Source organism: Phalaenopsis equestris, unplaced genomic scaffold (genome assembly GCF_001263595.1).
Source record: "Phalaenopsis equestris unplaced genomic scaffold, ASM126359v1 Scaffold214330, whole genome shotgun sequence".
Taxonomy (NCBI): domain Eukaryota; kingdom Viridiplantae; phylum Streptophyta; class Magnoliopsida; order Asparagales; family Orchidaceae; genus Phalaenopsis; species Phalaenopsis equestris.
Window position 1 is genome coordinate 100,126 of NW_018233122.1, and position 23,315 is coordinate 123,440.

General features: G+C 33.3%; 1 protein-coding gene across 1 annotated transcript in view; it reads right to left on the minus strand.

The window, feature by feature from the left end:
- Positions 1-7,361: 7,361 nt before the first annotated feature.
- Positions 7,362-23,315, minus strand: part of LOC110037056 — a 20,551-nt gene continuing 4,597 nt past the window's right edge. Inside the window, exons 4-11 of the mRNA XM_020741630.1 lie at positions 21,881-22,043; positions 21,184-21,272; positions 17,279-17,411; positions 16,124-16,216; positions 15,854-15,956; positions 14,599-14,856; positions 13,718-13,903; positions 7,362-7,482 (exon numbers count right to left, since the gene is read on the minus strand). Coding sequence (XP_020597289.1) covers positions 7,463-7,482; positions 13,718-13,903; positions 14,599-14,856; positions 15,854-15,956; positions 16,124-16,216; positions 17,279-17,411; positions 21,184-21,272; positions 21,881-22,043 — 1,045 coding nt within the window. The 3' untranslated portion in view covers positions 7,362-7,462. The remainder of the gene's footprint in view (positions 7,483-13,717; positions 13,904-14,598; positions 14,857-15,853; positions 15,957-16,123; positions 16,217-17,278; positions 17,412-21,183; positions 21,273-21,880; positions 22,044-23,315) is intronic.

A 23,315-nucleotide genomic window follows, 5' to 3' on the forward strand; every position in this document is an offset into this window, starting at 1 on the left:
GGTCCAATATGAGTCAAATCAAGTATGAATCAACTATTAAACTACTTTTAAAAGATTTAGGTGACTAACTGAAATGTCAAATAGATTCCAAATTTAATGAGTTTATAATCAAATTGAGCTCAATGAGACGAATCTAATGAGCCCAAATTCAATCAATTCTGATATTATTAAAGCATTAAGATGTCCACAATATATCTTCTTAATCTCTCCAGGTCTTCCAATGTCCAAAATTCTTTCTTATTTGCAGGAGACCACACAACATACTTTATGAATAAAGTCCCCCGCACCCCGCCCCCACATGGATGGGAACATAGACTTTGAACAAGAGGAAGAACTGGACATGGAGCTGAATAGTGAAAAAGGGATTGAATTCCAAGTAGTTCCGGGCCGAAGACCCGACGAACACTTCCCGCTCCTGCATTCGCCGACCAATTTCGACCACCGCTTATCGCCCACCGTCAAACACTACTCGCTGGCCACCGTCGACCACCCCGTATTCATTACAATGAATATCATCATGGAGTTGCGACGTACGCTTTGGAGTAACAAAGCATTGTGCATAGTAAAGACATTATTTTTAAACTCCAATTATTTTTAGAAATACTTAATTAATGGTTAACAAATTATAAAAAAATTTAAAAATTTAATTTAATTAGGTTTGATATGTCATCAACAACAAATTGTGTCATTTGGCACGAATCTCGCAAAGATTAGCATGAATCATAGAGCAGTTTTTAGAAAGAAATATTTAAACTCAAATTAAAAATCATCTGGACTTTGATTTTTAATTTGGGATGCTATGAGTGAGCACTGAATTGTCTCGAGATAGTCATGTGTACACCCTACACACGTGACATCAGAAATCGATACCAACAGCGATAAAAATATATCACAATCATGCTACCTCAAGCAAACCCAATTGCACTCATTGATGATGCTTAACGTCAAAAATTTTAATCTACAAACAGACACATCTCGATGAGCTTCTCTATGGATCTCTGTTTCACTCTCAAACAAGCATCCCTCATGAACGGCGTAACTCTTTTCTCTAATCTTCGATAAGCAAAGATCATAGTACTTTGTCTCAAGAGGAACAAGAATACCTTCGCTTTGGCTCCAGGTGATATGCCCTTGGTTCCTATAAGTAATCATGCATTCCTTAAAAGCGGTCCCAATTTTTATAACAATCATCCAGAAGAAGCAAAGTTTTGCTTCAGATCACTTGCAAGCAACGAAAAACGAAGTTAAAAATCTCTTGGACGAAATGTTCACATGAGAGATTATCAATAAAAATTTGTCATTTGACGCAAATGTTGAGGCGATTAACGCAAATCTTGGAGCATTTTTTTTAGCAAAAATATTCAAACTAAAATTAAAACTCTTCAAGAACTTTAATTTTCATGAATTTATAGATAAACTAGTCAACTCGACGACACAAACAAAATGACATAAAAATTAATCAAATTCGAGTCAAATTAAGACCAGATTCAAGTCATTAAATCACTTTTAAAAGCAATGGTTGGCTAATTGCAACGTCAGTTGGATTCTAAATCCAACGAGCTTATAATCAAATCAAGCATTTTGATTAAATAAATTCAATGAACCTAATATCGCTCAACTCTAACATCTTTAAAGCACTACAATGTCCAAAATATGATGTCTGATTATAAGAATCTCTATGGATTGTTCGACTGATTGGTCTAGATACAATTTTTATTTGCAGAGAGACCACTCATAATCTCTATAAATAAATATATACATTGAATTCTTACTTGTATGTCACATCATGCCAATTTCTTAGTCATTAGTATTAATGGTTTATTAGATCACATCATGATAACCATTATTAATTGTTGTTATTAATAATGTATTAGACCACATTATAATAGGTTTTCATGATGGAAATTAATTGAAATTTTATTTTCTTAATTTTGTAAGTTTATTATTTTCAATAATATAACACTTTATAATGGAGTTTTAAGTACAACTTTCACCTTTAATTTCACTATTCCATTCATTCAACATCTATAACTTCCCATAATAAAGATTGAGTGTAAAACTCATCACTAAATTTACTAAAAAAAAATATCCTCTTGACAAAATGAGGCACATTTTTTTATAGATCCATAGATAATTTAGCATACTTGATGCCATTGAAAAGATAATTCATCGGTTTATGCTCTCCCATATATATATATATATATATATTGCCAATACAAAGTGCACTAGAGAATTTGTGTAGTAACAAATCCAGGTTGAAGGATGAGATGATGAACAATCTCAAAGAAGTGTTGGCTCGGGGAGGTGAGAAAACCCCCTAATAGGAAGCGTCGACGTTCAACGACTAAAAAGTAAAATTTGCTAGAACAAAAGATCAGAGATTCCAAGTACTTCTACAGTACTAGGTTGGCACTGATAGATCAACAATAGTTTAGACAAAATGAAGTACCCGCCAACCAGAGAACACATTCTCTCAACAGATTTTTAAAATTTGGCCCCCATATAAATTTAAGATTCATGTTTTGGATATGCACAAGGGTTAGACTGATCCAACTAACAACATAGCCTTATTTAAGTTGATCATTTATTTATTGAAGATTACAAACATGTTGAAGTATTGTATATTCTTCACCGCACATAGGGAGTCAACCCTCAGGTGGTTTAATGGGCTATCGCCAAAACTAATCACCTCGTTAGTTGATTTTAAAAGGATGTTTGTTGTGTAATTTGCTAGTGCCTAGAAACCACATAAAAGTTCACAAGCCGTCATGCAGATAAGGCAATGACAAAACAAGAGCTACTGCACATTCATCACTTGATTTCAGAAGTAGATGCTGGAAATGGGCATCTAGAACCCGTAGTAATGCATAATTCCTTTTCCCAAGGGCTAAAGGAAGGTCCATTCTGGTGTGATGTGGGTCGTGCAGTGACCGAAGACCCTGATCCAATTGTTGTAAATGGTCAACAACCACATATCGTTTGAAGAGTGAAAAATCACTCTCATCACCCTCAAAGTAGAATCCTCAACCCATCAATGACGTCCAAAATTACTCTTGAGGCAAGTCGGTTAATCACGCAAGCATACATGTCGATCAAGTAATATATGGAAATGAGTTTGCATCAATCTCAATTCACTAAAGGGGACATAAATCTTGATCCGGAGGAAGAACTGGACCTGTAGTTGGCTCGAGAGGAATGACTAGAATTTTGGTGTTGTTCTATACCAAACACCGGACAAACGCTCCCCGCTTTCACAATAGCCAACCACCAGTCGTCAGTCACTGTCGATAACAATCATCCATGCCTGCACGTTGCAATGAAATCTCTCACAGAGTAGCTACATATGCTACGAAGTAAAGAAGCACCTTGTGGAGTAAAGGCCAATGTCACGGAGTAACAAAGTACGAAACATTGTGAGTAAAGACCAATGTTGCGGAGTAATTAGTCACCATACAAAGCAATGCAACAATGCACTTGGAAGAAAGTGCTTTGAAGCTTCATCAACTCTCCCACTTGCAACTATGTTGATCGTTATACAACAATTTATTCTGCACACAATCATTGTACTTTGAAGAATAATGTAACCCTTCCTCGCTTATCGGACAAGGGTCTGTACGTATCTTCATTTTGACTGTTCAACATCGTAGTTTTTTTCCTTTACAAGTATTTCAAGTAAAAACTTCCAGTGCCTCTACTTGTAACTTCAATTACTATGTGTTTGTATATGACTTTCGTGCAACACTAGATACTAAAAAATTACTTTATCACCGCAATTTGTTGGCATACAACAAGACTTAATATGTAATATTAAGACATACTTCAACTAATATACTTAAATCCTAAAACAAGTTTTCAACAAGCTTATCAGATTTAGCATTTATCATACCAAATAATTTTCAAAACGTAAACACAAGATTTTACTAAGGTCAGATTTATTAAATTCTACTTGAGTTAAAATGTTATTGAAGCCAAATGGCCTGAAGTGGGAGAAGAAGAGAACTAATTAGGGTGAGGTAGCACATCAAGTGTGTTGGTTTCTAACATATTCAAATACATATGAAAGTTTTACATTCATGCCTCTCAATTCTTCACCATCTATATATCTAACTCTTAAACTTTAAATTTTACATACATGACAGCTTCACTATACATGAAAATATGCATTTCACTTTTTTTTAAGTTAAAATAATGATCCTTTTGATGTGACATGAAAATTTTAGGTGGTCTAAGGGTCTGTTTGGGATAGCTTAAAACTATGGTGATGTTTGCAAAATGTGACTGTAGTGTTTGTTTTGCACATTTGAGCAAGTTTTTTAAAAAAAATTGTTTTGAAATTTGGCACAATTTGCCCCGCGGTATGCCCCCCCACGGGTGGCGTTTACTCCGTGCGTTTATTCGTAAATTACTCCCGTTGCACTTCGCGCGCCTGTAATTTTATTATCCCGCTCTCTGCCCTAGCTCGCGATCCTAGCCGCTCCGGCCTCCTTCCCGTTCCCGCCTTCCGTTCTCTCGCATCTTGTTCGGCCTTCAACTCCCCTTCCGGCGTTAATCGCACATTTCGGCATCTCGCTCCCTGCATCTTCCGGCGTTAATCCCCTTTCGACGTTAATCACAGGGTTCGACATCTCGTTCCCTGCATCTTCCTGCGTTAATCCCCGGGTTCGACATTCAGCTCCTTTCTCCCTGCTTCTTCCAATGTTAATCTCAGGCGGCCGGTAATCCTTTGCAGCTTCTCTCTTCGACATTCTTCCCCTTCCAAGTAATCTAGGCGGCCGATAGCTTTCTTCCCTTTTTCTCTACTCCCAGGATGGCTTTTCATACTTTCTTTCTTCAAATGCTTTCCTTTCTTGATGAAATATCGTTGCCAAGACTTTGCTTCTCTTTGGCATCATGCCATCTTTTAGAAAGCCTTGAGCATTGATCAAATTCATTCATTTTTCCTGTTTGCTTCATTGGAACGTTGGTTGATGAAGTAGTGACAATATTTGCGGCAATTTAGAGATTCATCATTGCTGGTAGTATACTTATGATAACTTAAAGCCAAATTTACAAATGTGCCAAACATTTGCTATACATTTACACATACTACACCAAACATTTTACATTTATATTTACAAAACTCTTATGTCATAAACTCATGGTTGTCTTAAACCTCTGATTACAAAAAAAAAAACATTGCACTTTTAAAAATTTGAGTTTTATACATGTAAATATAAATATTAAATGGCTAGATAGTTCAATAGATAAGAATTTATGTAAACTCCCCTGATTTTAATTATGCATGCTCAATGAGAGGCAATCTATTAATGAAATAACTATTGATAAACATTTTATTTTATTTGTGAGGTGATTTTTTGTTTGGTTAAATATTTGCTGCTAATGTTATTTAATGTATTCATTTTCAATTTCCCTTGTGCTAGTAAATTGAGCAATGAATAAAAAAAAAGATGTTGGATTATCGGCCATGTGGGAGAGAGATGACACAGATATTTTCTGTGATCTCTGTCTTAGGGAGGTTGAGCTGGGAAATAGACCGACCACGACCACATATTTTAACAAATTTAACAAAGAAGGTTGACAAAATGTTATGGTAAAATTTAAGGAATTGACAGGAACGGACTATGATATGATGAAATTGAATAACAAGTATGATCAATTAAAGAAGGACTGAAATATTTGGAGAGAACTTAAGAGGGGAACTACAGGTCTGAGCTGGGATCCAGTGCAACGGACAATAGATGTTCATGATGATTGGTGGGCCGAGAAACTAGAGTTAATGACATACCTTTGATCACTTTCATTATTCATTTTTAGTTATATTAAGAGGGTTTAGCTAATTCAAATTTTTATGCCGTGTAGGTTTTGCCAGCAACTAAGAAATTCAAATTCAATGACATCAATCCAGTAATGGAAGAGCAGTTGGATGGCATTTTTAAGGGGGTTGTTGTAACAGGAGCTCATGCTTTTACCCCATATGAGCCTAACTTCATTGGCGCAGCAGATGTCCTGGGAACCAATCATGTAAGTGACTTAGGAGGAGTGCCCTGCGAAATCCAAAGGGATGTGGAGTCTACATCCGTTCCAAAACGGCCTAGAGTAGAGAAAAGGAAAAAAGAGCCGCATTCGTCAGGAGCACAATCGAAAAACTAGCTGAATCCTGCAGAGTTAAGCTTTCTGCTTCACAGGAAATATCTATCAAGGGGTGTCATCAAACTCTAAATACACATGCTGAGGTTAAGACGGACAATAAATTATTTATCAATTGTGTCAAGTTACTACAAGATCCAATTCGCAGAGAATTTTTTGTGAAATTGAATGCAGAATACCAACTAGATTTATTACGCTCCTTGGAAAATTGAATGTTTTGAACTCTAGTCGTTATGTTTTCTAAAAAATGTTTGTACCGTTGAATGTTCGCATCATTTTGAAAGAATAATATCTGTAAATTTTTTCATTTTACAAATAAACCCGTTCGACATAAAATTATCGTAAGTTGATCATTTAAACTCCAAATCATACTATATTTTTACCAAATGAGTATCTTCACAAATAGAAGACTAAATCTAAAATCGATCAATTTTGAATAAAAAAAATTAATTAAATAATACTAAAAATTCATAGAAAATTCATTTTGCAGGGTGGTGTAGTAAAAGTCGGGTGTCGTAGTAAGTGTAGATTTTTATTTTCTTGTTGAGCCTATTATAAAAGTAAAGTTCACCTTAGTGATTGCAGTTTTGTTGATAACATTATAATTTTTGAGTGTCAAATTATTCATTTAACTAAAAAAAATCTGCAAATCAACTATTTACAAAACGCACAAACCAAATAGCTAAACAGCTTATGCAAAACAGGAGCAGAATAGTCATTTATCCAAAATCAACTGTTTTCCAAACGCACAAACCAAACAATCAACACACACACACACAATAACATGGGTACACACATGAAATATTTACACTCAAATATTATATATTTATAAGGTTAGACAAAGGACCATATTCTTTTACAATACTACCAACAATGTCAGCTGCTTATATCAAATTTGTGCTCAAAACACAAAATTCACAAAAATATAAATAAAAAATTAAATTATACAACAAAATATATAGCCATGCTAACATAAGAAACTCAAATCTCTGCAACTAAAGTGCTAGATAAATCTATTTTTGTACTCACTTTCAACACTGATCAAATATTAGATTAGTTTTGCATCAACTTCCTGCTTCAATATTCAAAGTTCAATGGCACTTCATAGATCTTGGATCTTTTTGCATTAATATCTGAAAGGTCAGCAGGTTAGCTCGGCAACTGATAGCTCGACAAGTCAACTTGACGTCAACTTGGCGTCTGGCTGCCTGTAGATCAACTCGTCCGGCCAACACGGACAGCCAGCTCGACAGATCAATTCGGTAGGCCAACTCAGCACATGGCAGTTCAGCAAGTCAACTCGGCATACAAAAACTCAAAAAGTCGACTCAGCACCTGACATGTTAATTCTGGCAAACTAACTCAATAGGTGTTCTTGTGTTTTTAGATGCACACAACATCAATATTAGTATGCCTCCACGGTAAAACTCCTAGTTTCAAATCAGATGCTGACCATTCTAAATACACAAGATTTTCTTCGTTTCAATAAACACCCCATAATGCCAAAATTAAAAAGAGAAAACAAGGTTTAGTCACCGAATTTAATCGATAGATTAACATTTAAATTGACTAAAATAATCAAGTAACAATTGTTGGCTTAACCCTAGCTCTGACAGTTGCTCAACACAGCCAATCGCTCAAGAAAGCCATATTTGATGTATGCCCAACACACTCTTCGTGTGCCGCGATATTAAACTTTCCGCGGAATACCACAACACACCATTTCTCATGGCGGAAGCGCTCGGCCGGGCATCATGAAGTGGTTATAAACAACTCTCTCAAAAAAAATAAGAGAAAAGACCAAAATGATTTATCGAATACTTGATGGGGATTATTTTAGTCCCAAAATCTATAAAAAGATCAAATTAGTCTCTGAACTCTTTAAATTAGAGCTGAAATAGTCCTATTAGAGTTGAGGTCAAAATAAATGGCAAAAGGTGTGAAATGTACATTTGGAATTTCACGCTTGCAAGCACAGTGAGGGTAGTGGTAGCGAGGCAAACGCGAGTGTTGAAGTTCAATCCAAGTAGTGAGCAGAGCGTGCGAGTGAGACACAAAGTTTCCATTACGAAGGAAGCATGAGTGCGACTTGGCAAGGAGAGTAGAAGTGTGAGGTAAGAGTAGTTAAAAGTTAGATTTACTAAAATCAACAATAAAATATATATTTCAAAAATACCATCTTTTTTAACACCATGAACATCAATTTGCATGACTATAAATGGCATGACTATTTCAGCCTAAATTTTAAAAGTTTGAGGATTAATAACTCTTAAATTAACATGACACACAACAAATATTCAGAAGATCATTTTGATTATTTTCTCGAAAAAATATAAACATCAAATACTACATGTTTCGCCCGAAATAAAATGCTCATTTTCCAGCAGAATTCAAATAAATGAGATTTTTATTTAAGAGGCCACATCAAAGAGAGTTTATGAAGATATTCAGACAAGGTCATGTCCCTACCACAAGATATTGAAATTCAAACAATTTTCCAGTGGTTCAGAAAAGCAAATATATGGCTTTTCTATGAGAGATTATATCCTAATCAAGCAAGCCACGCACAACCATACACACTGGTGCGCGCTCACACAGGCATACATTCACACACTGCACGTAATGACAACATACAAAAGAAACTTGAAAGATTTACATACATACCATTCAATTCATATGAATTTACATATCTAACACCTCAACATAATTTTTATGTGATATGAAATATTTTGGTGGTGCAAATGTAAAAAGTGAAGTTCAGGTGTTAGATATGTAAATACATAGGAATTGAGTGGTATGAAAGTAAATGCATGGCAAAAAGAAGTGAAAAGTAGCAATGGACAAAAAAACCAGAGAGTAATATTGGCCTAAACCTCGCTCTAACTGCTGTTCAGCACAGTAAAGCGGCTAAGAAAGCCATGGTTGATGTATGCCCAACACACTTGCGTGTGCCACAGTATTAACCTCTCCCGTGGAATACCGCGCCACACCATTTCTAACAGGGTAGCGCTCGGCCATGGGCAACAAGAAAGTGCTTCACAGAAAAAGGCATAAAAAAAGGTACATTTACATACATACCACCCTATCCCTATTTATTTACATATCTAGCAGTTAAAAGTTTACTATTGTGTATTTATACCACACAAAGATTTCACATCACATTAAAAATACCACAATTTTTACTTTTAAAAGTTAAAAAGTGAAATACACCATTTTCATGCATAAGTAATGCGGCATATACGTAAAAATTGAAACTTTTGGTGTTAGATATTTAGAAATTTAGGCGTTAGATAGGTAAATACAGAGGAATTGAGTGGTCTGTATGTAAATCCTCCAAGGAAAAAAATCAGTTCAAGAATTAACAAGTATGGTCAACACACGGCTCGTTAGTCCTTACCAGCAATAAAAAGTTAAGATACGCCATGTTAATTTACCAGGTGAAGTCAGACTAATATATTATTAAGTTGGGGCATTAAAGTCACATCAAAACACTACCATTACTATCTTTTAAAAGGTGAGATACACCTTTCCATGTAAAGGTTTATGACAAAAAGCGTTACAAGTGTAAATATCAAAATTTAAGTGTTAGATATATATACACAACATAATTCTGTGGTATGTATGTGAATTTACTAATTAAATTTTCTGTCCCTGAAAAGAATAAGAAGCTTCTGAAAATACATAGTAAACCTGAACGAGGTAATGCTCAAACCACGCATCGACCCGATTAAAAAAAAGAAAACATTGCTTGCTCATACATTTAGAGATTTATGTAAAGGAGAAATCAAGATTTAGGATGTAGGGTTTATGAGACATTTAGAGTTTCTGAGGGTTCTAATGAAGAACTTTTAGGGTTTTAGGAAAAAATAAATGGTAGAAGCTACAGCGTATATAGATGTGAAAATCCAATAGAAGGTGAGAAAAGAATGATGGAAGTAGTGCATCTCCAACTCCACTGTTCATTTCAACTTGGGAAGCCCATCGATTGTATGGAACAAAAAGAAGGCAAAAGAGGGAAACTAGGGTTTAGCTCTTCATCCCTCTTCTATATAAATCATTAGTGGCCAACGACTTCCTATAAAAGATGATGGAATGCACTGGGGAGAGAAGAGAGAAACAAAGAAACGATGGTTTTGCTCTCAGTTTTATAGAAAATAGGGAAATTTACATTGGTAGCACTCAATTCTTATGTATTTGCATATCTCACAGCAAAGAACCAACGCATTTATATTTAAATATATAGCATTTGGTGCTTTAAAGTTATACATAAAAATGTGTATTTGACTTTTAAGAAGTGGTAATAATGCTATTTTTGATGTGATATTACAAAATTGAGTGTTATGTGAGTACATTAAAAAAAAAATTGGCGTGGGACACGTAAATACTAAATACATAGAAATTGTGTGCAATAGGTGTAAATGCCCTCAGAAAAGATATTAGTCTGATTTTTTTGAGCAAATTTGCTTTAAGAACACCCCACTATTGGTTCGATGTTAAATCTTATTTGAATATTATAAAAAAAAGAACAAAATGCTAAAGGAAAGCTGGAAGGGCAAAAAATAAAAAAGTTATAAAAAATCATGAATCAGATTGAAATGAGCCCTTAAAAATTTTTTAGAATAGTAGTTGGCAATGAAAACAAAGTTTTAGAATTTTGCTGACTTAATAACATCAATAGCTTGTTCAAATTGCTCTAGACAAGTTTCCATGGGTATAAAGAACAAACATGATGGTCTTTAAATCTGGTTCTCGAGTCTGATTCAAGAGAGAAAACATGTTTAACAAAAGGCATAAGCATAACAACTATTCAGATCAATTTTGCGAGCTGGCAGGTCAGTTTCAGACTAATTCTGGATTGGCATGTCAAACCAAATGAATAAATGTGTAAGGATTCTTAACCCAAGCCCGACCCTAAAATTATTCATATAAATCCTGAATTTAGATTTTTAAGTCAAGTTCGGGTCGAGTTGTTGTGTCAAATAACAGCTCAGCAAGTCAACTCAGCACCTGACATGTTAAACTCAGGCAAACTAACTCAATAGGTGTTTTTAGATGCACACAACATCAAAATTAGTATGCCTCCACAGTAAAACTCCAGTTACAAATCAGATGCTCACAGTACTCTAAATACACAAGATTTTCTTCATTTCAATAAACACCCCGTAATGCCAAAAAGGAATAAAAAGGGTTTAGTCACCGAATATAATCGATAGATTAACATTTAAATTGATAAAACAAAAGAATAATCAAGCAAAAAAAAAAAAAACGGATAATAAAGCAAAAGGGTGAAAGAGAAAAGGAGAAATACTGGCTTAACCCTAGCTCTGATAGTTGCTCAACATAGCAAAACTCTCCAGAAAGCCATCTTTGATGTATGCCCAACACACTCTTGTGTGCCACGATATTAAACTCGTCCGCGGAATACCACACCACATCATTTCTCATGGTGGAAGCACTCGGCCTCAGGCATCATGAAGTAGTTATAAACAACTCTCTCAAAGAAAATAAGAAAAAGACCAAAATGGTTTATCGAATACTTAATGGGGATTATTTTAGTCCCAAAATCTATAAAAGCACCAAATTAGTCTCTAAGCTCTAGAGCTGAAATAGTTTCCCTATTAGAGTTGAGGTTCAAATTAATGGCAAAAGGTGAGAAAGGTATATTTGGAATTTTATTTTCTACTCTATCGTAGCTTGACCACATGAAGAGACTAAGCACACCACTCTTGCAAGCACATTGAGGGGAGTGGTAACGAGGTAAACGCGAGCGTAAAAGTTCAATCCACGTAGCGAGGAGAGCGTGAGAGTGAGAAACAAAGTTTTCAATTCGAAGGGAGCATGAGTGTGACTTGGCAATGTGAGTAGAAGTATGCGGAAGATTAGTTAAAAATTAGATTTACTAAAATCAACAACAAAAAATATATTTCAAAAATACCATCATTTCTCCATTACTTTAAATGGCATGACTATTTCAGCCTAAATTTTCAGAGTTCAGGGATTAATATGGTACTTCTGGAAACTCTGAAATTAAAATGACACCCAACAAATATTCAGAGGATCATTTTGATTATTTTCTCGAAGAAATATAAACATCAAATACTACATGTTCCGCCAAATTAAAATGTTTATTTTCCAGCATAATTCAAATAAATGAGATTTTTTTAAGAAACAAAATCAAAAAAAAGTTTATGAAGGCACGCATTCATACTTCATGTCCCTACCATGAGTATATTGAAATTCAAACAATTTTCCAGTGGTTTAGAAATGCATATATATTGCTTTTATATAAGACATTATATCCTAATCAAGCCAGCCACGCACAAACATACACACCGGTGCCCACGTGCACGCCCACACGCTGCACATAATGACAAAACACAAAAGAAACTTGAATGATTTACATACATACCATTCAATTCATGTGTATTTACATATCTAACATCTCAACATCAATTTTTATGTGATATGAAATATTTTGTTGGTGCAAATGTCAAAAAAGTAAAGTTTAGATGTTCCATATGGAAATACAAAGGAATTGAGTGGTATGGATGTAAATGCATAGCAAAATGAAGCATCTAAAAGTGAAGAGCAGCAATGGACAAAAAACTTGGGAGAAATATTGGTCTAACTCTCGCTCTAACTGCTGTTCAGCACAGTAAAGCGGCCAAGAAAGCCATGGTTGATGTATGCCCAGCACACTTGTGTGCGCCACAGTATTAACCTCTCCCATGGAATACCGCGCTACACCATTTCTAACAGTGTAAGCTCTCGGCCATGGGCAACAAGAAAGTACTTCATAGAAAAAAGCATAAGAAAAAAGGTACCTTTACATACATACCACCCAATTCCCACGTATTTTCATATCTAGGAGTTAAAAGTTTGCTTTTGTATATTTATACCACAAAAATATCTCAAATTGGGCAACAGCTATGTATTATACAATTGTTATATGCATTATAGATATTTATTGAACAGACGACATTTTTACATAGCTGTTAAATATCTCAAATTTGGGGGCAGCTATGTAAAAATGTCTTCTGTTGAATGCAACTGTGCAGAAAAGGAAGCCAAATAACATAAAAGGTGGCAAAATTACCTGAGCAGCCATGAAGCAATCTGCTAGCTCAATGGCTGATCATACAAGTCGGATAAAAAATTATTCAACAGCCGATGCCTAACATATCAGAAATCTAAATTGACCATTTAGCCAGCTTTTTACCTCTTGAAATGAACAAAGCTGTAGACCGTCAGGCTCTACTTAAAACAATTATTACTTGTTTTAAATGGCCATGCCAACTAATCAAACCCTAATCCGCGCATAAAACTTTTTTAACAAGCGAATCGCAAACAGAAAGCTTCGTGAACAATCAACAATGGGAAACAGCAAGATCTAATCCGATCACACTTGATGAAAGTATTACACTTGCTCAAATGCTAGCTAGCCGTCACTCAGCAAGTTCGAAAAAAATAACAATATATAGATATAGAATCAAATAGGAAGCCCAATACGATAGAGTTGGTCTCACCGTTCTGGTACTACGGGCTGCATTCAGTAGAGCTTAGAACTTACAGAGATTAAAGTTGTCGACAGCGGAGAGAAGGTCCAATCGGTAGCAACGCACATTAGTGTAGAAATAGGCTCCATGAATGTTGAAGTTCAGCGATTCAAATTCATAATAATGGGGATCGCAAGAACAGAGGCGTTCCGATTGAATGGCGAGGCCTTCGGAACGATCGGGGAACGGAAGGCAAAACCCTAATCCGAGAGAATTTATATTAAACGGCGCGAGTAAAGCCTAGCACAGCTGTTCATATCTGATTATCTTGATAATCACGTTCATTAACGATATAATTAAAAAATTTATAATTTAATTAAAACTTAATTATGATAATTAAAGCTTATTTTGGACAAAGTTTTCTCACTTTTCATTTTTGGGCCCTTTAGGTAAAAATCATGCAATTAATATGTACTTATAATTCAGACCTAAAATGTCGGTATTTTAATTTTTAAAAAATGAAATATATTTTTTATTATAAGTAAGTTGACATTTATATAAAAATTAAAATTTAATTGCTAGATATATAAATACTTAACAGTAAATACATATCAATTGAGTGATATGTAAAATTATTATTCAATTTTTCCAAAATATTTATAATAACTATCATAATTTCTTTAAAAACTAATTTTGCTCAAACAAATTTAAAAATGCACTTGCGGTTTTGCAAATGAACCCCTAAATTTAAAATAATTAGTTAATCATCCCTCAGTAAAAAAAACTTCCAACTCCTATACAGTATCTTCTTCAGGCAATGCAACCTTTGTGTTTATTTCTCCGAGACCTTGCCTACTAGAACATGTCCTGCTATTATGCCCCTTTCCCGAGCACAACTTGCAGGAATAACTCCTCTTAGGCTCACTAGGCAGGGAGTCCTCAGACTCAGAATTACCTTCGTTCATCCTTAAGAGTTGAGAACATGTCGATCGATGATGACCACTTCGTCCACACAATTTGCAGCGTCGCGGCCAGCGCCGGCGACTTCTTGTCATTTCCGTTGTCGTTGATCTTTCGCATGTGCGGCGGTTATGTCCCCTCTCCCCGCAGGATGAGCACCGGAAACTCATCTTGGTTGAAGTTTCTCTTAGTGCTTGGCAGTAGTGTCTTCTATGGCCTTCCTCCCCACAGTGGCTGCAGTAGAACTTGACACCTATAGGATGGAGGAAACATCATATGCCAAAGAAACATGCACACAAACATTTGTATGCAATATGATATTTAAATTGGAGTGAAGTGCTAAAATAGTCCCCGATTATTTAATCACAGTCTTTTTAGCAACCATTAAAAGAGTCTTGAGAATTAAAATGACAAATTATATAGATTCAAAGACTTGAATGACCCCTGCAAAGAGTTGGGAGACTATTTTCGTTTTATTTGTATGACGTATATGCATCACACGTGAAGGAAATATGAAGGATTTCTTCGACGCCACTTTCTCATAATTACCCTTTCATACTGTTAACACAACCATTTGGCTACTGTTTTATTGTTGTTTTTCAAAAATTTTAATGACGGAAAGTTGTTTTTAAGAACTGATCTGTTAAAGTATGATAACAATAACAAAGTTGTTGTTCAATTTTTTTTAAAAAAACAAGATTTTTATAATACCGACAACACTTTTAAAGAAATTATTTTTTTCGTAGCAACTTTTGCCTCAACAAAACGGCCGAGAAATCATTCATATTTGCTAGCACGCATGTCGTGTTTAACTCATTTGTTGTATGCTTGTTGCTATGATAAATATGGATGCATGCATACAAGATAGTTTTTGTTGACATTATGAACAATAAACATTGACCTATTGGTTTAACTACCAATATGATGGCTAAATTTGAAAAAAAAGAAACAAGATAGTTTTTGTTGATGCACAATGTAAACCTACCAAAGTAATCTCGGGTAATTTACCTACATACCGCAAATTTCTTTTATATTTACACATCTAAGACCCAAACTTTCATATTTGCATTTATAACACTTCGGAGTGATATAAACCTCTACATGAAAATATGTACTTAAAGTAGGTGATAGTGATATTGTTGATTTGATATTAAGGATTCAAGTGCTGCGCATGTAAATATTAAATTGTGGGTGTTAGATATGTAAATACATAAGAATTGTGTGGTAGGTATGTAAATGCGCCTATTAACCTTTCATTGCCAAGCTTCTCTTAAGACGGTTTCCAGGATCACTGAAGTAAGCTTTGGAGATTTCGGAAGCCCGCTTCCTTGCATCAGGAGTCCCTTTTGTTTTCTTTTAAGAAATGACATGCAAAATAAAACAGCATTTAATCTAACAAAGAAGATATAAAATGTAAAGAAAATTTATTTGCAAACTAAAAATAAATAGCTAGGAGGAATCTTTATAACTTTGCAAAAATAAAATGTTTCAGAAAAGAGCATTTTGTTCAAATATCAAACCTTAATTGCAGCTACTCTCTGAGCATGCAGCACTGGGTCTTGGTGTATTATCTTCATCCTCTTGCTGAATAGCCCAGTTTTAGCATTCAGACTCTGTATGATCATGAAATCACAAAGAATAAAATGAGAAATAATTACAATAAGATCATAATAAAAGCAGCATTTATTAAATAGGAAATTTACATACATACCCTCAATTCTCATGTATTTACATATCTCACCCCTAAACTTCAACTTTTATATACATAACACCTTAACCATGCATGAAAACATGTACTTCGCATTTTAAAAGTCAAAATGGTGGTATGCTTTATGTGATATGAAAGATTTGAGCTGCATAAATGTACAAGGTAAAATTTAGGTGTTAGATATGTATTAAATAAGTTTTGGTAGGCATGCATGTAAAGGTTCCTCGTCAGAAATAAGGTTGTGGTGATGCGGTTAGCATATGTACAGCCATCGGATAAAGATATGCAGTGAAGATAGGTACATAAAATTCATGTAAAAAGATTAAACCGAAAAAATGGGTAAAGCAAATATATTATACGAAATACGTTTAGACCTCATGTAATAGTCAACATTAATAAATGGAGAAAATTCAGAGACAAATAATTGAGCCCCGGTTCATAAAGATGTCGATAATGACACACCAAACTAATAAAAGATTATGACAATAATATTTCTACTAGTCTCCAACAAATGGTAAAGTTCAACAACTACAACATATGCAGCCAAGTAAAACAACTCGCATTGATATACTGCGCAGACTCTTAAAGACTTCACTTCCTTAATTATAAGGAAGATTTGCATACATACCACTCACTTCCTATATATTTACATATCTAACACCCAAACTTCAACATATAAGCCAACTTACGTATGCATTTTAAGGTGTATTTTACTCTTTAAAAATCAAAATAGTAGTGTTTTTTATGTGATATGAAAGATTTGGGAGGTATAAATGTAAGAAATTAAAATTTAGATGTTAGATATGTAGATACAAAGGAATTGGATGGTATGTATGTGAATTCGCCTAAATGTAGCTTTGTGAGTCCACACCAATTTGTTTAGTTCATGAGTATCCAATCACAATGAAAAGTTATCATTAGATAATACAGAAAAAAAACAGGGAATATTTTGAAGAAAGCAACTGACTCTCAATGATCTGCTGATCTTCATACTAACTTCAGGAGTCGGTGTTCGATATATTCTCTTAGATTTTCTTGTAACATCCACCTTTACCTCTAGATTGTCAACATCATCATCTTCTTTCACTTTGAAGAGTGAGCTGCCAAATGAAAGAAAAATTTAAGGTGTGATATATAAATAATATTAAAGTTTTAAATCAGCAAAGAAGCTATATAAATAACAATCATTGGGCAAGGAGAGTATCTATGTGGTACTACCTAGTAGCAATATGAAACAAGTGCTATAAATTAACGTTTGAACTCGTTCTGAGTTTTACAATCTTGTCCAAACATTTTTATTAATTTTTTTATTGAATTCGAGTTATAATCAAGTTTTAATTGAGCCTTGCTACATAACTGGATTTGTAACTTAAAATCAAAAATGACATAAAATAAGAGTATTATTTAAGTTATTAGATGAACTTCAACTAATAATAAGAAAACATTTTAATCTATAAATCTGGTTATTTATTTGATATTTCCAACTTGCTTATAATAATATACATAATTTTAAAGTATATAAAATATAAGAGAATTGATACAATTATGTAGAATAAGTCATCATAAAGCAATTAATTCAACCTGAACTGCAAATTTGATTTGAGTTATTAGGGAGCTGCTTGTTAAATATCAAACAAACATGTTCATGAATATGAATAAAGAAGCAGGTCAATAGTCATCCAGTTTGTTCATTTATATAATAAACTTTTAAAATTTGTTCAAGCTGGTTCAATTATATAAAAAAATAAACAGCAATGAGTCTAATAAGCAACGAGTTATAAATAGAGCGCACTATTTCACTTAGAATCCTAATAAAAAGGATTTGTTGGTGTACAAAAAATGATGCGCACAACTCATGGAAATTATAGTCTAGCGTAATTCTAGGACAATAATAATTCGTTTTATGATACAAATAAGTAAGAGAATAGTAATTTATACAAAAAACTGTGCAAATAAGACATTTACTGTTGGCTATTAAAACTTTGCTATTTTAGAAAAAAACTGAAAGTTTGCAAAAAAAGTAATAGGCTATAGAAGAGGGTTCAACAGAGTTATAGGACAGAAAATCTCCAATTAGAAACAGATTGAGATAAACCAAAGATAAAGGAAAATGAAAATAATTTTCTTTAAGGAGAAACCATGCTTCATTTCTAAATCAGATGAATTTTCAATGTTTGCTTCACTACACTCTACTCAGAATCATCACGAAAGAGAAATGCGTGAGTAATAAGAAAGATTATTTATTTACCTATCTAACACCAAACTTCATTTTTTACATATATGCCACCATACATATGCATGAATATGTGTATTTGACTTTTTAAAAGTTAAAATGGTAGTATTGTTTATGTGATATGAAAGATTTGGGTGATATAAATGAAAAAAAGTAAACTATAGGCATTAGATATGTAAATACAGGTCTGTAAATGCCCCAGTAATAATGAGACTTAAAAGATGGAGTAGTAGCTTCATAGACTTTCATTCCTGTTAAGGGATGTTTGAATTGGTTGCAAAAGGATGGATGTAACCTTCTGTAAAATAAATGTTGTCAAATTGATTGCAATTTGCAAGAGATTTATGAAGAAATCAAAACACACTAAAGTAACTTTCCTTAACTCTAAGCCAAAAATAAAGAAATTACCTTTCATATATGCATTTTGTAAAAGTTTTTTTCGAAGTAAACAAAACCCCTTGAACAAAGTTGAAGAGTAGAGGAAAGACAAATAAACGTCTTTTTAATCACAATGAGGTGCAGTCCTTATACTTGGTAAAGGAACAGAAATTATAGGTTCAATTTCACATCTAACTTTAAGCCGAAGCTTTCTAGATTGGGTTTGCTCATTGGATCAGGTTGGGCAGAACTATCATTGTCGGTGCCTGACAGATATATCTTTCATGTATATAGAGTAGTTCATTCCTTTAGGATATATATTTGTGTGTGTGTGTGCGTGTAATAATTAAACTTTAGGTGTTGGATATGTATATATAGAGGAATTAAGTGCTATGGATGTAAATCTTCCTAATTTAAAATATTTAATTTAAAATATTTGACAATTACATATGTAGTAATATACTTCAATCCTTTTTATTCAAAATTTTATATATTATTTCAGTGACTCCATTATGTTAGAGAGTTTCCGGGACCAATCTCTCCAAATTATTCTCATTAGCAATATGGTAATTTCTAAAATCTATGTCATCATACTCTTATGGTTGGATCATACATATTTATTTTTGCACTAGTATTATTTTCAATTACGCTTTTCTATCTTACAATGTAATTAAACACATTAGATTTATTTTTGATAAAGAAAACTCATACTTTATTGGTGCAGTAGTCTATGAAAGTGACATAATACACTGAGCTGTTAATGAGCTAAAATGACCCCCAACATTTACGTGAACCAATTCTAGCTTTTTCGTTTTAAGTACTTTTACACTTTTTGGTGAATTTGTTTTGCTAAAAATTAGACTTATGAATGGCATATTTAGATTTGGCCAAAAAGGTAAACTGTGTCAGGACAAGTAAGGCCAATTGAAATAATTGAAAAAAAAAAGAATAAAGTTGCATGAAGATTACAATTACAAGCAGATATACTAATATATGAAATATCTTCCATGTATCCACGCTTAAAAAGTGGATTACAAATCAAAATTCAAGGGTATCACAAAATTAAATTGATTTGCATAATAGTTTGACTTAATAATGAAGACTAAAAAAAAAGGATTTAAATTTTAAAAAGTTGAGAAGTAAACAAATTCCTTATAAGAAAGTAAATAAAACAAATATGAAAAAAGAAGTAGAATAGAAAAAAATGAGGATATGAACAGAAGGTTTTTTACTTATTTAAGTGGCTAATAATAAAGCAAATATTGAAGACAAAATTTAAATTAGGAAAGAGTTGTTACACTTAAATGTTTTCACAGATAAAATTCAAAATAACTAACAATCCCAAGAAATGCAACTAGAGACGCATTTGAAGTAGCTTTTAAAAGCGAGCTTCACGATCAAAGTGAAGCACATGACGCGTGCTTCACTTTGTTGGGGCGTGCTTCAAAACACTGAAGTTAATTTGCATGTTTTCTCACAATTTTTTTAAGTTTTAATCATTGCAACAAACTATTAAAAATTGTTTGAAATTTTAATTTGCATATTCAACCTCAATATTTGCCTTCAAATTATGTGTTGTACCGCATTTTTTTCTATTCTATATCGGCTTTTAAATCATGTTGTATATTTTATAATTGTTAATTAATGAATTTACACATTAATAATTTTGCATAATATATTAGTTCTTTGATTAATAAAAGTGTCACTTCGCCCTGCGCTCTGCTCTTTGAAGCAAAATTAAAGCCTTGTGCATCGCAAATCGCATTGGCCTTGCACTTTGCAATTTGATAACACTAGTTTGAACATAGGAAACAAAAGAGTAGTCAGGAGCCACAAACAGTTTTAGGGAGGGCTGTAAACAGCTTAAAATTAAACTAGTTTTTCATATACTTTTTCTACTGGCAACTGTTACACTCATCTAAACCATCCAGTTGCCAGTAAACAAACAGATTATAGAAAAACCTCAAAAATATGCTAAAATATTCAAAAAGAATGAATATATAAATCATAGCAAATCACATACTCGTCTAATATAACTAAAATATATAGAATAAATCAACTGAAATACTAATCAAAACTAAACAAATTGAATAGAGGTTACAACAGTCTATTAACATGGACAGGCAGAAGAGAGCAGATGCTTAATTAATCTCCTTCTAATATTCACAAGTCAAACTAAATGCATTAGATATTCATAATACCGTTGGTTGGTTATATGCAGCTAACAGTATAAATTTGATTTTAACATAAAATAACTTCACCTAGATCGAGCTTTCTCCCATGGCCGCTCGTCATAAGACTCTTCCCATATCACACACTCTCCCAAGCATTGCCAGCATGTCTTAATCCCCTGTCAAGAATTCAAATTTGATCTTCGTCACATCTACATTGCTGTGAAACAGAATATAAAACTTACGGTCAATTCAATGTACAGGAGAATATGTGAATGTAGAGAAGAAAATTTGACATGTTTTTTTTTTAAATGCAAGTATTTTTTAAAACAATAAGAGTTATTTCCAAAGCATATGTCATTATGTGCATATCCATTTGATTGAATTCCTCGTGTATGATTATTATCATTAAAATAAACTTTTTTGGGAAATTTACATATGTAGCACACAATTCTTATGTATTTACATATCTCACACCAAAACTTTTATATTTGCATACATAGCACTTTTGGTGCTTTAAACCTATGCATGAAAAGGTGTATTTCACTTAAGGATGTGATATTAAATATTTGAGTGCTAAATGTGTAAATACGAGAGTTTAGGTGTGAGATAAGTAAATACATAAGAAACTGTGTGCTATGTATGTAAATGCCCCAACATTTTTACATCAAGAACAGTTTGTTTGCTTTCCCATCAATAGTGAAAATTTAGAACTTGCAATATATAATAGCAAGCTCAATAAGCAATAACCATGGACTCCTATACTTGAATGAGCACAAAGAGATACCTTTCCGTTACACTGAAAACAATCAGGTCTTGATCTATCAATTCCACATTCGGGGCACAGTGTATAACCCCTTCCCCGACAACTTGGGCAGGGTAACTCTCTGATGTACTGACCATTTGGACCAAACCATGATCTCTCCTTTCCATCAGATAGTGTAACAGTCCTATAAAAGCAAATCATATACCACACAATTCATATATATTAACATATCTAACATCTAACGATTGATATCTACATTTATAACGCTATGGTCTTATAAACTTAAGCATGAAAAGGTGTATATTGCTTTTAAGAAGTAAGTAATTGTAGTATTTTTTTATTTGTTAAAATTTTGAGTGGTAAGTATGTAAATATCAAAGTTTAGGGTTAGATAAGTAAATATATAAGAATTGTGTGGTATGTATGTAAATGTCTCAAGCAAATCATGCTATATAGATTAGAGCAAGTAAATCTGTAAAGGACTCAATAGCATAATGTATATACCATTGCCAGCAAATCATGCATGTATATTTGGTCATTTGGGTCAAATAAAAAGTTCATCGGCATGTAAGATTTCATGTTTTACCTTTACTGAGGTGAGCTTTCATGGCAAAGCAAAGAAAGAAAAAAATGTTTTTAAAATAAAATAATTAAAATAACAAAAACAATAGTCTTGTCCATAATCAACTCAGTAATTATAGTAGCAATGTCAAATTTTTTATCTATAGAATTCTATTGTGGCAGAAAATGCAAAACATGACAAAGATTTGATCAATATGCAAGTAGTTCCACAATCACGCTTGATCCAAAAAAATTCTTTTAATATGTGTAGTGCTTGATTTTCAATGACATATTCTCTTCTGAAAGTAAATCTGTAAAACATGTCAAGGAAATGGGGAAGAAGAACGAGTGATGTTTACCTTGAATGCTTTTAACTTCTTTTCTCAAATTGTAACGTGTGCTATATTATGCTTGAAAAGACAGCCGCAATTAGGACAACATATAAATATATGAAATAATTATCTTGCAATTATTATATAAATATACTATTTTTTTCTGATCAAATATCCTTCACCTTTTTCATTTATCATGCAACTTCAGAAACACTCGTTATTAAGAGATCCCGACCCAACTTTTTCCCTCCTTTATAATAACCCTTCATCATTACAACCAATTTAGTCCTATTAATTTGAGGAAATTATTTCTTACAAATAGCTTATGAAAAAGTGTCAAGGGTGGAGTCGAAATATTTAGGTGGCAGCACAAAATAAATTTATATATTAGATTAAGGATCTTATGATAGTGCAAAAACTCAACTTTTTTAGTTTGAACATGCAACTGGCATTGGCAATTTTAGAAAAATTTTATGATATTATCATGAAAAAACTAACAGTTGCCCCAATTTAGGGGCATAATTAAAACTGTCACTCTCTCTCTCTCTCTCTCTCTCTCTCTC